At 45.4% G+C, this 17,257-nt stretch overlaps 1 protein-coding gene across 3 annotated transcripts in view; it reads left to right on the forward strand.

Moving 5' to 3' along the window:
* The first annotated feature begins 4,401 nt into the window (after positions 1-4,401).
* RRM2B (ribonucleotide reductase regulatory TP53 inducible subunit M2B) overlaps positions 4,402-17,257 on the forward strand; it is a 32,287-nt gene continuing 19,431 nt past the window's right edge. Inside the window, exons 1-4 of one of the 3 annotated variants that reach the window (XM_037892180.2) lie at positions 4,402-4,698; positions 10,611-10,766; positions 14,605-14,721; positions 17,003-17,136. In XM_037892180.2, coding sequence (XP_037748108.1) covers positions 4,645-4,698; positions 10,611-10,766; positions 14,605-14,721; positions 17,003-17,136 — 461 coding nt within the window. In that variant the 5' untranslated portion in view covers positions 4,402-4,644. Of the gene's footprint in view, positions 4,699-8,661; positions 8,800-10,610; positions 10,767-14,604; positions 14,722-17,002; positions 17,137-17,257 lie in introns of those variants that run through there. The other 2 variants (XM_037892179.2, XM_037892182.2) reach the window with 2 other exon arrangements.

Below are 17,257 nucleotides of genomic sequence, written 5' to 3' on the forward strand. Positions count from 1 at the left end.
CCAGACGACTAGGTGGATTTTCTGGAACCACTTAGGCTATGTCTACACTACAGCTTATGTTGGCATAAGTTGTGTTGCTGAGGGGTGTGAAAACCACCCCCCCCAAGTGACAAGTTACACCAACATAAGCATTTGTGTGCACAGCGCTACATCAGTGGGAGAGCTTCTCCTGCCGACATAGGTTCTGCCATTCACAGAAGTGGTTTTATTATGCTGATGGGAGAGCGCTCTCTCGTCAGCAGAGAGCGTCTTCACCAGACGCATTGCAGTGGCACAGCTGCATTGGTACAATTGCGCTGCTGCAGCGCTGTACGTGTAGACGTGCCCTTAGTAACACCTCCTGTTCTGCAGGTTGGACAGGAACACCCCTAGCTATCCTGCCTCTGCAACCAGTTTGGCTGCTCCTCCTCCCTTCTAGCTGCCTGTGTGGTAGGACATCCCCATGTGCATTACCCAGGTACTGGTGGTACTGCTCTATGTGCATGTCCTCCAGTCAATCTGCCCATTGCTGAGGTGTTACAGGTAACTGCCTAAATCTTCCCAGAATGCACCAACACAAACAGCAAAACACTGTGGTAGGTGTGGAGGTGCAGTAGTACCCATATTGTGCTAGATGCTGTACAGACACATAGGTGGGCACGGTCCTTGACCCCTCTTTGTTCTCTTATGACACAACTCAGCTGTACATGCTGTAAATGGGTCACATGAATGTCACAGTTGGTTAGCAAGTGCACAGTTTGAACTTGTGTGGATGGGCCAGGAAGAAATGGCAGGATTTGGCAACAGCCTGAATACAGAAGTGAGAAAAAGGTAAATGAGTCAAATAACACCAAGGTTATAGGTCCAGGTGCCAGAGAGAACAGTGGAGTAAAGTGTTCAGTATTTTGCCCTTTCAGAACTCTTTTATTGTTTAATCCAAAAACCTATTTAGGTTTTACATGAAGTTTGGACACTGGTAGCTTTTTCTGGTTTCTGTACGTAACAAGGCTGCTGCTCCCCATAAACGCTTGCAAGTCCAGGTCTGACTGCTCTTGTGTGTAGGAAGAGATAAGTGTTCTCTGGGTCTGGCACATGATTTTTCTATTTTCTTTTCCCTTTTTTTAGTTGCAGGGGGGTCCTGTTTTTTTTCAGTGTAAACTGGGGTTTGGCAGATTAATAGGAGCAGCAGATGTTATTGGTGCACACTTAGTGACAGGATCAAAATATTTTTGAACATTTATTACAATTTCCAGATAAACTTCCCCAAAGTGGTGGTGTTCAAATAAAGGCTTTTCAAGGAACATTTGCTCTTTCCAGAGGTAGTTTTCAGTTTTACTTTAATGGGGACAGACCATTCCCCAGTCTCAGACCACACCTGCCTCTTGCACACAGACTGATTGTCGTTGCATGTGCAAGCTAAGCAGAATTACACACACACAGGCTGTAATGTTACAATTTGCTATCGGTCACAGTTACTGACATCTCGGTATTCTTTTTTGCTGTCCTGTCATAATTTAATGCCCCTGCCTTACCCCAGCCTCTGGTCCAGAGATAGCAAATTCTGACGTTCACAATTTGCTGCCTCTCAACTTCCTCGTCCTCTGGTCCATGGGTAGCAAGGTATGATGGATGTGGAATATACACAAACTTTAAAAAATGTTCAAGGCAGGTCAAAGGTCTGCTGATTAATAGTGTTTTGCGGAAGGACTCATGAAATCTTCCATAAAAAGAAAAGGAGTACTTGTGGCACCTTAGAGGCTAACCAATTTATTTGAGCATAAGCTTTCGTGAGCTACAGCTCACTTCATCGGATGCATACTGTGGAAAGTATAGAAGATCTTTTTATACACACAAAGCATGAAAAAATGGGTGTTCACCACTACAAAAGGTTTTCTCTCCCCCCACCCCACTCTCCTGCTGGTAATAGCTTATCTAAAGTGATCACTCTCCTTACAATGTATATGATAATCAAGGTGGGCCATTTCCAGCACAAATCCAGGGTTTAACAAGAACGTCTGGGGGGGGGGGGGGGGGGGGGTAGGAAAAAACAAGGGGAAATAGGTTACCTTGCATAATGACTTAGCCACTCCCAGTCTCTATTCAAGCCTATTAATTAATTCACACAATCAGTATCAGAGTTGTCAAGCTATGCATAATGGTTAATCTAACATCTGAGTCAGCATTATAGTCTGTCCCCTCAGGGTGGAGAACTGTGTATTCTTACCAGGGGATAACTAATGCATTAGCTATCTCCCTGTAAAAACTGTATTTTCCACTGAATGCATCCGATGAAGTGAGCTGTAGCTCACGAAAGCTTATGCTCAAATAAATTTGTTAGTCTCTAAGGTGCCACACGTACTCCTTTTCTTATAGTGGAGAAAAGGCACCTTAGTTTCTCCAAAAGGCAACCAATGCAAAGGAGTAACAGGATAATTTATCTTAGAAAATCCTTGATTTTGGAAAGACGGAACAATACACTTGTCAGAATGAAAAACATCACTGAAATATATCATAACAAATATATAGCACACAAAGGCAACAAAATTAAAATATGTAATTAGAAGGATACACACTTCAGCAGAAAGATCAAGTTTTATGTACGCAACAAATGGAGTAAAGTGTGTACTTTAGTGTATGCAGGATGGGGAATTACTTATAGCCATAAGGATTTTTAATAAGTTTTCAATTATAAAAGGAGGGGGGAATTGCATGTTAGTGCAAGTCCAAAATGGTATTGAATGTTATAGAAATGTAGACCTGTTTTTGATATATGGATTCTTTGGGAAAGAAGACAGCAAAAATATGAAGCTAGTGTACCCTAAAGCAAGGGTGGGCAAACTTTTTGGCCTGAGGGCCACATCTGGGAATAGAAATTGTAGGGTGAGCCATGAATGTTCACAAAATTGGGGTTGGGGTATGGGAGGGTGTGTGGCCAGAAATGAGGAATTCAGGGTGCAGGAGGCTCTGGGCTGGGGCAGGGGTTAGGGGTGCAGGCTCTGGCTGGGGTTGTAGGCTCTGGGGTGGGGCTGGGGATGAGAGGTTTGGGGTGCAGGAGGGTGCTCTGAGTTGCGATTGAGGAGTTTGGAGGACGGATCAGAGCTGGGGCAGGGGGTTGGGGCATGGGGAGAGGGTCCGGGGTGCAGGCTCTGAGCGGTGCTTAACTCAAGTGGCTCCCAGAAGCAGCAACATGTCCCTTCTCCAGCTCCTATGTGGAGGCTTGGCCAGATAGCTGTGCACACTACCCCTTCTGCAGGCAACACCCCTGCAGCTCCCATTGGAGCGTGTAGGAGCCGGAGCGGGGTCATTCTGTGGCTTCTGGGAGTTGCGTGTCACGGCCTGCGCCCCAGCTGGAGCGCCAAAGTGGGACAAGCCCTAGACCCTACTCCCCAGTGGGAGCTTGTGGCCGTAGTTTGCCCACCCCTGCCCTAAAGGCTCAGAAACAGAATGGCAAAGTAAGAGTAACCCACATGTATGTATTTCAATTTCGTAACTTTTGAGTGTATAACTCATGATTTTTGAATACTTGTGGTTGTCACTCTATCTCATGGTTGTATAACTATATTGTAGGTTGTATAACTATGCCTTGTAGAAGGATTTCATTTGAGTTTTTAAGGTCAGGATTGACAAAGCCCTGGCTGTGACGATTTAGTTGGGGATTGGTCCTGCTTTGAGCAGGGGGTTGGACTCGATGACCTCCTGAGGTCCCTTCCAACCCTGATATTCTATGATTCTATGATAGTATAGGGCCAGATTTTTAAAGCTATTTAGGCAACTAATTTTCAAAAGCATCAACTAGGTACTTTCCCCCTTTAAAAACCTGGCCTGTGGTGAACCTGTGGGATGCAGATTCTACACAGACATGGTGCCATGTGAAAAAGCACTAGACAGCTGGAGAAAGAGGCACAATGACAGCTGCTGCTGCAGGCAATCCCCATGTGTGGATCAAAGGAAGCTGGAGAAGTTTGACACCAACTCAGGAAATCATTCTGCCACGAGGTCACATGATCCCAAGGAACAAACATGTAGGAGAAAGAACAAAAATTTAAGACTTAAAATCTCAGGCCGCAACCAGCAGGTGCTCGACTAGAGCCAGGGCGAGGGCTGATGGCTGAAGCTCCTGGCAGCCTGTAAGACAGTCAGGGACCGGGTGCGAGGAAAAGCTCAGCTAAACAGCGGGCTGCGTGCAGCTAACGCAGGGCAACGCTGCGGTGCTGGGAGCAATGACAGTTTAAGAGAGACGTAACTTCGAGGCGGGCCTCTCCCTTTGCAGGTGTGACAGGCCCAGGGCAGCCCACGCAGCGCCCAGCCTGCCCGCTGCCGGAGGCCGCCTGCAGCCATGGGCCGGGCCGGGGGCTCCTGGGAACAGCAAACCCGGGCAGGCCCTTGTCACTTCTGGGGGGGGTGGGTCTAAAACATTTCACCGACTCTCCCGCCCCCTCAGGCCCCTTCGCGCCTCTGCGCCCCCCCGTGCGCAGCCGGGCACAGACTCCCCGCCCGAGGGAGGGCAGCGGCTTCAGCCGAGCGCGCTGAGCATGCTCGGTCGGAACGCGCACGCGCCGTCCCAACCGAGCAGCCGCGCCGTTTGTAACGTTCCAGCGGCTGCGCAGCGCTGGTCAAGCGTGTCCCTCCGGCCAGTGGCGCAGCCCCGCTCGGCCGCCGCGCGCCATGGGCGAGCGTCGGGGCCGCGCTCCGCGGCAGGAGGCCGTAGGGCCGGAGCGGGTAAGCGCTGACGGGGCGCCTGGCCCTGTGACGGGTCACGCGCCAGGCTGGCTCGCGCTGCCCTCGGGGCAGGGAGCGCGCCGCGGCCGGCCCCTAGCAGCCTGTTTCGGGGGGGCTCGGGCTCCGCCATGGCCCCTGAGCGGCGGGGCCGGGCCTACCGCGGGTGGGCAGCGCGGTGCGGCAGGTGCTCGGCGAGCCGGGATCCCCGCCCAGCGCCGGTTCGTTATTCACCCGGCCGCTGGGGCTGACGACGGGTCAGCGGCCGTCTCAAGTGCGGCTCTTCGGAGGTTGGCGAGGGGGGAGTGAGTCGGGGCTACCGGCTCCCCTGGCTTCGGGCGTGTTCTTCTGAAGCCCCCAGTTCCTGGAGCCCTGAGCCTCGCTAGACTCGCATGGCTCCCTTCCCGCTCAGCCTCGAGCTGTGATGGTGAAGAGAAGCTGGAAAATGTGCCCCAGAAGGCAGCTATGAAGAACCCGGGCCCTAAGGCTATACAAAATCTCACTGGCTTAAAAACGCTCTCATGGCTTTTGGGGGTGAACGGGGACTTGTGGTGTCTGAGTGCTTGGGGCTGGCAGCGCTATGCTCATAGTATCCAATGGGCACTCCTGATCTCAGGGCTTGTCCACGCTTAAAATGCCACAGCAGGGCAGCCGTAGCGCTTCAGTGAAGACAATACCTGCTGACGGGAGGGGTACTCCGCCTCCCTGAGAGGTGGGAGCCAGGAGAAGCCCTCCTGTTGACATAGCACTGTCTACACCAGGGGTTAGGTCGGCATAACTGCGTCGCCCAGGGGTGTAGATTTTCCACCATAGTTATACCAACATATTGTTGCTAATGTAGACCAAGCCTCAGTCATGACTTTTTGCTTTTTTACAGCCATATCTTCCTGGATTTGTGTGTGTGTTTTAATGTAGTTCTCTGTTGTGTGAATGACTCCCAGGGACAACAGGTGTGGTGACACAGTGCTGTCCTCTATTGTTTCAGTATCATTGTGAAGCATTGAAGCATTCTCTCCTTGGACCTAGTGACTTAGGGTGTTACTACTAACAATAACTGGTAAAATTATTCAAACAAAAGTGTGTTTTGTTTTTTAAGCTGACTGCATCTGTGTAATGAAGTACATTTTTGCATAGAAAAAAGTCTCAAAAAATGGACACCAGCGCTGCCAAACATCCTTTGATTTGGTCTCCTTAGTTTGGCAAAGTTCATAATAAAACATTTTGCTTTTAAAATATGGGATATCTTTGTTGATCTGAGTCTGAGCATGCACTCCTTGATTTCAATGGGAGTTCCGGCTACACCAGGAACACATAGGTCCTTGGGGAGCTTTTGAACTCTATCATATAGTAGTTGCTAAATTCTAGGGAAATGTCAAATAAATTTTAAGTGTTTACGTGTATTTTTTCTTTTCTAAATTTAAATAAGGAAATTTGGTTAAGCCCTCTCCTTAAAGTGATGTTAAGGGGTTTGACTTAAAAAGACAGGTAAATACTATCTTCTCTTGGGAGCGTTGTGATAATTAATTTGCTTGTAATGCACTCTGTAAGTGCTGAAATTCACTAGAATCTGAACAAAATCCTCCAGAAGTTGGAGGCCAAGTATGTTTGGTGATTTGTCTGTTCCCCCCTGTTTAGATATTGATAGCTATGCAGGGATCCCAGCACAATTTGTTGGTTATTTATATTCGAGTAGTGCCTAGAGGCCCCAACCAAGATCAGGATCCCGTTGTGCTAGGTACTGTACAAAGACTTAAGGTATATCTACGTGGCACGTTGAGTCCAGGCTCTGATCAGGTTTGAGCCCAAGCCCCCCTTCTGTCCACGACAACTCAGTCTAACTTGGGTCAGCAAGCACTCTGGTCTTGGGGGAGTCAGAGCCTGAGTTCTGCTATAGCTCAGATCCAAGCCTTGTCATTTTGCAGTGTGGACACAAGTCAAACTGCAGATCCAATTCAAAAGGTCTGCGTAGTGCAGTATGGATGAGTTAGCATGGCTTTGATACCTTTATTAAATCCAAAGGCCAATACAGTTGCTCTAAACGTGGCTAAAATGCCTAAATAGTAAGCAGTTTACTACACCTAAACAGTAACAAAACATTCATAAGCATTTGATCAAGTTACTTACAAACAGGCTAAACCCAGGGGTTATTAGTAAGGCTCAGATTTTGTCACGGATATTTTTAGTAAAAATCACGGACAGGTCATGGGCAATAAATAAAAATTCACAGAAGCCCGTGACCTGTCCATGATTTTTACTAAAAATATCCTTGACAAAATGAGGAGGCTCCAATCCCCACCCTGGCGGCTGGGCTACTGCGGGGTCCCCCCCTGCTGCTGCTGGGCTGCTGAGGTGGGGTTGGGAGGCTCCTGCCAACAGCTGCGGCTGGGCAGCTGCAGGGATCTCAGCCATCTGCGGTGAGTGGGAGCTCTGGGGGACCCACAGGGAGCTCTGGGGTCCCCCTGCTGCCCAGCAGATAGGAGCTGCTGCGGGCCGGGGCAGAAAATGTCAGAGGGGTCTCTGGAAGTCACAGGTTCTGTGACATAATCGTAGCCTTAGTTATTAGACCAATATTGGTTGGCTCCACTGCGGTCATGCAGGTATTAGCATTAAACCCTCTAAGAGTTTTCTTTCTTATGCCCTTTAACAAACAAGTGATATCATTGCCAATTACTGACTTCAGCTGAAAGCCCATTTGAGACAGTTCATCCTTATTTCTAGTCTTAACCCAGATAAGTTTTACAACCGACTTTCTTCCCAAGGCCTTTCCTCTTCTCCTCCTTGCTGCTCAATAGTTTTTTCACTGCACTTAAATTCACATAGATTTTAACACAGGTGTACAGGTTGGGATGGGCCATGTTGGCTCATTTGAAAACAGATTTTTTTGTTTTATTTAAAATCATCTCCAGTCACCCCTGTGGGTCAGAGGCCTTCTTTTTAGAAACTTCCCCTTATCTCATTAGTAAAGCTAAGATTATGTCACAGATTCTGTGACTTCTGAAACATTTTCTGCTTCAGCCTCAGCGTGGTGGGGCTGTAATTATCAGCTGATGGTAATTTACCAAGATGGAGACTAGGCTCCCAAGGTCATATCTGTGAAGCAAAAATGCAACATTTTACAGAAGCAGTATTGTTTGCAACACACAGACCACTGATTCAGTGATTTAAAACACAGCCACTATTCACATACCTGTCACTAACTGGTTGACCCCAGGCAGCACACATGAGCCACAAGACCCCCAAAATGGTGAGTAGCCGCAGGGGAAATCAGTGTTCCTGGACCCTACTGTACACTGGGCGCATGGGTCTTGGGGCCCCACATTTTCCACAGGCTGTGTTCCTTATGGAAGATATCTCACTGCTGAGGGTGAGCAGGGAATCAAGGGAGGGTCTTCTCCAAGACTGCGGCTTCCACCCTGGCCCTTGTGCAGCTTGCCTGTGTGCAGCAATGTGTGCTCCCCCTTGCCTGTGTGCTCCCCCCCCACCCCCTGCACAAGTGATGGCAATGTGGTGTGGGGAAGTTACACTTAATGGGGTTAAGAAACAAAGCAGCTCTGCCAAAGAACCTGCGGCAGCAGATTGCCCAGTATCTCCATGAGAGTTTCCTGGAGATCTCTGAGGCAGATTGACTCCCTCGCTTTATGGGAATTAACAGCCTGTTCCACCATTCGGACTAGGCACGTGGTGGTATGCGCATCACAGACACAAGCCTGCTTTCTGCAACCCTTCTGCCCCCAATAACTCGCTTCAGTGATTCCCAAAATCAAAGCCACTTCCAGGGGTCTTCTCTCCTGTTTACGCTTCGCCAAGCTCCGACAGCTGTGACTGGCTTGCCTTCTTCGCGGTAGAGAAAAGCTCCTGGCTGCATGCATCTCAGGTCTCCGAGTCATCCTCTTTCTCTGGGTCCCCCGCCCTCTCCACATCCTCATCCAAGATTTCATCCTCCTGGTTTGGTCCACTCCTGACTGGCACGCGAGCCACTGAAGTATCCACAGTGGACTTCGCAGTGGAGGTGGTGTCGCCACCGAGTATCATGTGCAGCTCTTTGTAGAACCGGCAGCTCATGGGCGCAGCACTGGAGCAGCGGTTTGCCTCCCGTGCCTTGTGGTAGGCGTTCCGCAGTTCCTTCACTTTGACCCTGCACTGTAGTGTGTCCCGGTCATGGCCCCTTTCTGTCATGCATCGTGAAATCTGTCCGTAGGTGGTATAATTCCTTCGGCTTTACCACAGCTGGGACTGGACAGCCTCCTCTTCCCAAGTGAGGTCCAGCAGCTCGGCATTGCTCCAAGCCGGGGATTGCCTGGTGTGTGCAGCAGGCCTGGCCATCTGGAAAGATGCGCTGAGACCATTGCACGCGTCACCGAGCAAGCAGGAAGGGGACTTTCAAAATTCCCAAGGAATTTACGGGGTGAGAATGATTAATGATGGTTGTGGGATTTTATACTTCAGAGAAATAAAACTTTATAGCTTTAAGTCTCTGTTGTGGGTACCATTTTTAGTGGGGCAGGGCAGTGTTTAAAGGCTGTGCAGGCTGAGAGGGGCTCCCAGCTCCATTCAACATTGTAGAGGACAGCCACTACAAGAAAATGTTGTTTAAATCCCCTTGTACAGTTTTATTCTATTACACCATGTAATACTTCCTGGTAGAGTTCTACATCACAGCAGTTTCAGGGTGGCTGTCCATATGGGGTTCTTGTGTAATATCCAAATCCTCTGGGTCAGGTGGCATTGTTTGCAAAAATGCTGTCCAGTGGCTCTTAGTATGGACAAGGTGGTAGGAGCATTATCAGTGGTCCTGTTCTTGTCCCTTGTCTTCAGGTACTTTTGCCAGAGCTCCTTTGCTTTGATATGGCACTGGAACCAAGTCTGGGAGTGTCCCTTGCAGTCATTTGCTATGACAATGGCTTGAGAATGTTTGCATTCTGGTGACTCTTATGCAGACATAACTGGATGTGCAACTCTCCAAAGAGGGCAGTCAAGTCCAGGAGCTCTGCAGGGGTCCACACAGAAGCACCAAGGTGCATGACTGATATAATGGGAATATGAGCCTGGGAGTGTGAACTCACTACTTCCTGGTTTCGAACAGGGGCACACCAGGCTGCCCATCAGCATTTAAATAGGATGATATCCAGTGAACATGAAATCCGAGCAGTCGAAGGCACACAGATACACAGGCAGGTTGATGCAGGTATGAAGCATTGCAGTCTGGTAGCCGTGGGAGGACTGCCAGACTTGGAGTAGTTAGGAAGGCATCCACACAAACTCTAAAGTGGTGGGGGGAGGGGAACCTGACTGTAAAGTTTTTCCTGTTCCAAACAGGGTTAATTACTGCAACCTGAGACACCAAATAATGTACTTAAAAACAGTATGTGTGGACACAAGGACTTTAATGGGAGCAAACCAGAGCTAATCAGATGTAACATCCCTGCATGGACAAGCCCTGAGTAGCTGTGCTAGACACAAACTGGTAGTGGGGTTATGTGACCTTGCATGTGCATTCAGTTCAACGTTGTTTGCTCCATGAATCTTGGCAATAAAAGTTGGGTTTCTCCATTGTACTGCACAGAGACTTTTTTGCAGTGTAAAATCAGACATTTCCTGACATTGCTGCACCTAGTACAAGGCAAACTTCTAGGGATGTTACTTATTAATTTACAACACTCAAAATTGTTCTAGGTAGAGCCAGGCAGAAAGACAAAGCAATAAGCTATGGTAACAAATAGTAGGGATGGCGGACAGAAGAGCAAGGGTTACAGCAGAAGATCCTCCAGTTACTTGGTTTAGGCATGTGCATATCTCAGTGGTTTAATTCAGAGGAATTTTTTATCTTTCCTCAGATGAATTATTTTAAAAAGAAAGTAAGTGGTGGAATAATAACGGGGAAATAATCCTCTGAAATGACACTGCTTTTTCTTTAGGGTTTCCCTTCAGATGCTATCGAAAATGATTTTAAACCAAATGAAGAGCCTCTTCTCAGAAAAAATCCTCGTAGATTTGTCATCTTCCCACTCCAATACCCGGATATATGGAACATGTATAAAAAGGCACAAGCTTCCTTCTGGACAGCAGAAGAGGTGAGTGTGATGTTCTGTTCGGGACACTCAGAATTGTAAGCCACAGTGTGATCTCTCTGTCTCAGCAAGTCTCAGCCTTGTTGGAGATGAGATTTTCAACTGCCTGTCACTCCAGTCTGTCCTTGACACTCTGCTGGTTTACACCTTGCCCATGCAATTAACAGCTAGTGAACCCCAGAGACGTCTCACTGTGATGCTCACAGAAATTAAGTTCACTGCTTCCAAAGAGAGTGTACACGCCAGCCTGTTAGGTTAGCTGCAGACTCACACTTCACTTTAGAGTATACCACTGATATTATTTTGTAAATAAAACAAGAATGAGTTTATTAATAAAGAACAGAGATTTAAGTGATACAAGTGGGGTTCACAGGGGTCTGTTCTGGGTCCAATATTGTTGAACATATTTATTAATGACTTGGATATAGGTAGAGAGAGCATACTGATCAAGTTTGCAGATGAGACAAAGTTTGATGGGGTGGAAGGGGGGTTGCCAATACTTTGGAGGATAGAGCTAACATTCAGAAGTATCTTGATAAATCGGAGAACTGGGCTATAAACAACAAAATGAAATTCAACAAAGGCAAATCTAAGGTGCTGCACTTGGGGGAGAAAAAACAAATGCATAAATACAGAATGGGGGAAAACTGGCTTGGCAGCAGCACTGCTGAGAAGGATCTGGAAGTTGTGGTGGATCACAGCCTCAACATGAGTCAGAAATGAGATGCTGTTGCAAAAAAAGCAAATGCAGTTTTAGGTTGCATTAACAGAGGCATAGCATGCAAGTCATGAGAGGTGATAGTTCCGCTTTACTCAGCACTGGTTAGGCCTCAGCTGGAGTACTGTGTCCAGTTTTGGTCATGAATGTTTAGAAAGGATGTAGAGAAACTGGAAAGGATCCAGAGGCCAGCAACAATGATGATCAAAGGGATGTTCAAAGGAATGCAAGCCATACGAGCAAAGGCTGAAGGGACATAGGTATGTTTAGTTTGGAAAAGAGGAGATTAAGGGAGGGATATGAGAGTGGTCTTCAGATACATGAAAAGCTGCCACAAAAAAGATGGAGAAAAGTTGTTCTCTTTTGCCAAAGAGGGCAGGACAACAGGCAATGGGTTCAAACTACATAGCAGATTTAGATTGAATCTCAGGAAAAAATTCCTAAGCATAAGAACAGTAGGGCAATGGAACAGACTGCCTCAGGAGGTTGCAGAAGCTTCTTCACTGGAGGTTTTCAAAAGCAGGCTGGATAGCTATCTGTCTTGGATGGTTTAGACACAACTAATCATGCATCTTGGCCGGGGGTTAGACTAGATGACCCTTGTGGTCCCTTCTAACCCTATGATTCTGTGATACTGAGCAAGAGAAAAAGACAGGTATGATTGCAGACAAAACAAAAATAAAACGTGCTTTCTGGTGTCTAAAGTTTAAGAGATTACAATCTTGGTCTGAGGCAATTTCTCATCTATTGTCAGGTTCCAGAGACTTCAGCCCAAATGGTTGAAGGATCCACCTTTCACAGATTCCAAGAGCTCTGGTCTCTTGTCCTCTATGTGATGGATTAATGGCTTTTTGTTACCCTTCTATTTCCCAAAGTCCATTGTCTCTGCCTCAAGAGCCAGGAAGTCTTCCTGGGATGCAGAGACTTTCCCCTGGCTTGTTCACTAAACTCTCTCCTCCATGGTTGTTAGCTTGATAGCTTTACTTACATTATGTGTAAATGTGCTCTTATTGTCCCCTGCCTGTAATCAAGCAGGTCAGACCCGTAAATACACATTTCTTTATCTAGGGCAGGCAGGGTTTGTGCACTGCCTTCCAAACGCTTTTTAAGAATGTATTTCTAGTACACACATGTAACTCTTTGTACACAACCCATACATACATCACACAATGATTTTCAGGACTGGCATATGATCAGTTTAAATATTATACCTTACAAGACACCTTTTAGATACATATTATGATAAGTGTGTTGGGGTTAGTGAGTGTGTCAGGCCTGATATGCGTTGCAGTGTGGTGTCTTAGGGACACACTGAGTACTATGGTCCAGTGGACAAGGCCCATGATTTAGTAGTCAGGAGACCTGACTTTTATTGCAGGCTGTGCAGTTGACTTGCTGCATGTGGCCTTTGATGGGACACTTACACTCTCTGTGCTTCAGTTTCCTCACTTGTAAAATGCTTTGAGATATATGGATGAAAATGCTCTATTGAAGTGCTAGCCACTATTATTTATGTATTTTTTTTTTGGGCAGATGATTGTAAACGGTGACAGCTGTTAAATATACATGTAGTTTACTCCAAGTTGAATTGATTAAATACTCCTTCCTACCTAATGACACTCCATAGCTCTAAGTTAACACACTTTCTCCACACCAGTCATGATTTTATAGACCTCTATCATATCCTCCCTTAGTCGTCTCTTTTCCAAGCTGAAAAGTCCCAGTCTTATTAATCTCTCCTCATATGGAAGCTGTTACATATCCTTAATAATTTTTGTTGCCCTTCTCTGTAACTTTTCCAACTCCAGTATATCTTTTTTGAGATGGGCCGACCAGATCTGCACGTAGTTTTCAAGGTGTGGGCATCCCATGGATTTATAGAGACAATCTGGTATTTTCTGTCTTATCTATCCCTTTCCTAACGATTCCTAACATTCTGTTTGCTTTTTTGACTGCCACTGCACATTGAGTGGATGTTTTCAGAGAACTATCCATGACTTCAAAAATTTCTTTCTTGAGTGGTAACATAATTTAGACCAGATCATTTTATAATGTATAGTTGGGATCATGTTTTCCAATGTGTATTACTTTGCATTTATGAAGATTGAATTTAACCTGCCATTTTGTTGCCCAATCACTCAGTTTTGTGAGGTCCCTTTGTAATGCTTTGCAGTCTGCTTTAGACTTAACTATCCTGCCAGTTCCTCCCACTCACTGTCATTTTAGCACCAGTGCCCTGCTTGACTGAATTGGGAATCTAACTGTAAGAATAAAGTTTTTGGTGTCTCATTGGTTTTCACATCTGGCCCTACCTAACTGCTTCCGTGGTTTTAAAAAAAAAAATACAACCCCTGCTAAGGAAGCTGTGGTTTCTACCCCAGCCAGAATTCACTGTCTTATAGAAGAGCAAACATGTAATGCTTTCTTATTGTCCCAACAGTAGCCTTGTGGGAGAAATTAGATGTCACATAAAGAAAATCCTTGTCATTTTAAAGGCTCGTTGCAAAATGCGGTCTTTAATTGCAAGTATCATTAAAGACACATTGGAAAGGATCTCTTTTGTTTGACACATATTGAGGTTTTGAAATCCTGCTGCTTTACAGTGAGGAAATGTTTTTTCACTTTCAGTGTTGTATGGTTCAATATCTAAAGTAGTTTTCCATTTCTGTAGTGTCTTTCATCCTAAAGTGCTTCACAGACTGATGAAGGGCTCTATGTAAAAGTAAATTGTTCTACTCTGCCATTAGAAATATCTTTGCAGACACACTATAGTATAAGACATCTAGTGCTCATTCTAGTGACTCTAAATGGTGTGCATATTCTCTGAGTTTCCAAAGATCTGTATTTGTGTGTGTGTGGGGGCACGGAGGGGAAGGGGTCATTTATAAGCTGCAAAGCAATTAAATTATGTTATGGTGGCAGATACACTACCGTACTTCATTGCTTTCACTGTGTTTGATTTTGAATTCAATTACAAATGTAATAAAATTCTCTAAACATTTTCAAGTTTCATCTCAAATAACTCCCAGCATCACTGATTTGCTTAAGCTTCTTTTTTTCTTCATGAGTTATTAACATGAAAGGACAATAATATTGTATTTTTCTTTCTTTTTTTACCATAAGGTTGATTTATCAAAGGACTTTCCTCACTGGAACAAGCTGAAATCAGAAGAAAAATACTTCATCTCTCATGTCCTGGCTTTTTTTGCAGCCAGCGATGGAATTGTAAATGAAAATTTGGTAAGGCATCTTTACAATGAGCCCATTTCTCACGAGTTACCATTCATCTGGCTAGCAAAAACTCTTCATTTCAATTTTGACTTAATATAATCAAGTGACTCTTTATTGTTTACTGGTTGAATTTTCTCTCTTCCACATAATTTCAGTTTTGCTTAGACATCTGAGCAACCTGTTCTCCCTGGGCCAATATTTAAGACAAATTAGGCCTGTGACGGGTTTGGGCCCTTTGGGATGTCACCTGATGTGCTCGCATGCCACTGAGTCAGCCTATTCTGCCAGCCTGGTCCCCTTTACCTGACCTTGCTGGGTTAGGCTCACAAGCCTCTTCCAGCCAAGCACACAGGCAGGGAGGGCCACACCGAGCTGCACAGAGATCTGTTCTGGAAAGATTCAGCCTTAGGGGCTTGCTCCAAAGCTCTGGTGCCCACTCCTTTTAAGGGGTACAAACACAAAGGTTTTATGAAATTTGCCCCCTTCCTCAATGTGGAGGGAGATATGCACAACTTCTTGCCCTCTCAGTTAGAAATTACCTAAACTGGGTTATATTACAAACAAGAAATAAGTTTATTAACTACAAAAGGTGAATTTTAGGTGAATGTAAGAGATGACAGACAGAACAAAGCAGATTACTGACCAAATAAAGCAAAATGGGCAAGCTAAGCTCAATATACTGAAGAAACAGGTTAAGAAATGTAAATTCTCACCCTAAATGTTATTTTAGGCAGGTTGCAAAGTTTCTGTGGTTCAGAGTTCCAGTTATATTCCTTTTCAGACTGGAACCCTGTCTCAGTCTGGACACCCCCCACGCCTCCCCCGCCTTCCCTTCAGCTGGCTTTAGCAGTCTTTCTTCTTGAGCAGACAAGTTATGGAGAGGAGGAGTCCCATTTGCCTTCCTCCCTACCCTTAAATAGGATTTACATAAGTCGGGAATCCTTTGTTTCCCAAACTTGACCCCTCTTCCCTTCCAGTGGAAAGTTACAAGAAGTCCCAGGTAATGTTTATTATCAGGTGATAAGACCACCTGAGTCTGTAGTATCACAGCGTACATGAGGCAGTGGCAGTATCAAGGGTCCGCAGGAAGGCCAAGCCTTTTCACAGTCCATTGTCCTCGCTCATGGGCCATCGGCCCTGTCTGGCTTTTCCATTGTTGTACCTGAAGTATTAGAAGTGGGCATCACCCAAAATAGCATAGGTGAAATACAGATACATAGACAATATTCCTAACTTCAGATACAGAAATGATACAGGCGTACAAATTGGTTAATCACATTCAGTAAATTATAACCTTTCCAATGTTATCTTACAAGACCCATTTTGCATAAAGTATATCTGAGTTGTGTTATATTCATATCATAAGCATATTTTCATAAAGAATATGGAGTGAAACGTCATAAGGCTCACACCAGTATAGTCTGAAGGATTCCAACCACTCCGTTCCTGGAAACAATCTTTAAGTCCTCCCTTCCAGGGGACTGTGTTCATTTTTGGCTCTTTAGGAATGGAAGATGGGATTGAACTTCTCCAGTGGTGTCATCAGTGTTTCTCTTTGAGTTGGTTAAAATCATACTCTCTCTCCCTAACATAACACTTTTAAAAAACCATAGGGGATACTACCATGTCCTGGCCAGTGTTCCTTATCTCAGTAAAACTTATTCTAAGGACTTGTGTTTACGAAGGTGACTTGTTGGGGATATCTCTGAATCTACCAGGTCTACAAGGAAGTGATGGATCTCCCCTTTCTGATTATATGGATTTTCCATTTGTAGTCACGCTGTGGCTGCAAGATATCTGACCTTAAACCGTTCATGGTGTAGGCCTGAAAATGGCCCATCCTGGACCTTGTGCATATATAACTTCTGGGCGCACATCCAGGGAATACATTATAGTATGGGGTGAGGTTGGAGAAAGAGACACACATTCTCTATGACATAGAGATTTTGTGAAGTACTGGTTCATTTTATTTAATATCAAACCAAAATCCTGAGTGTTTGTGTAATGTGAAGTTTTCAGTGTTGCAGTATTCTGCTTTATACTTTCAGTACTTATACATCATACCTCTTGATTACAGTTTTATAAGCTACATATACAGCAGCTTTATTTCACTTTCTCAAAGAATAATTCCACAATCTGCTAGCTATTTGCATGCATGTTTGTGAAATGTTTCAATCCAACTGCCCCCATCCTTTCTCCATGGCAAATTGCTTTTGCTTTTGTTCATCTCAGGGCTTGAAAATATTCTTTCAGGTAGTGCTAATACCCTAACTGGCACTTTTTTTTGTAGGTGGAGCGATTCAGCCAGGAAGTGCAAATCCCAGAGGCTCGCTGTTTCTATGGATTTCAGATTCTAATTGAGAATGTTCACTCGGAGATGTACAGTTTGCTAATAGACACATACATCAAAAATCCCAAGAAACGGTAATTCTCAAAGTTGTCACAAAGTCATTGAACATATTACCTCAGTACTGGCTGTGCAGTCTAGAGGGCTAGTCATGTAGCACATGCCAGTATCACCTGCCTTCTTTTCCATACTGACTCG

This window comes from Chelonia mydas, chromosome 2, assembly GCF_015237465.2.
Source record: "Chelonia mydas isolate rCheMyd1 chromosome 2, rCheMyd1.pri.v2, whole genome shotgun sequence".
In the NCBI taxonomy this organism is placed as follows: domain Eukaryota; kingdom Metazoa; phylum Chordata; order Testudines; family Cheloniidae; genus Chelonia; species Chelonia mydas.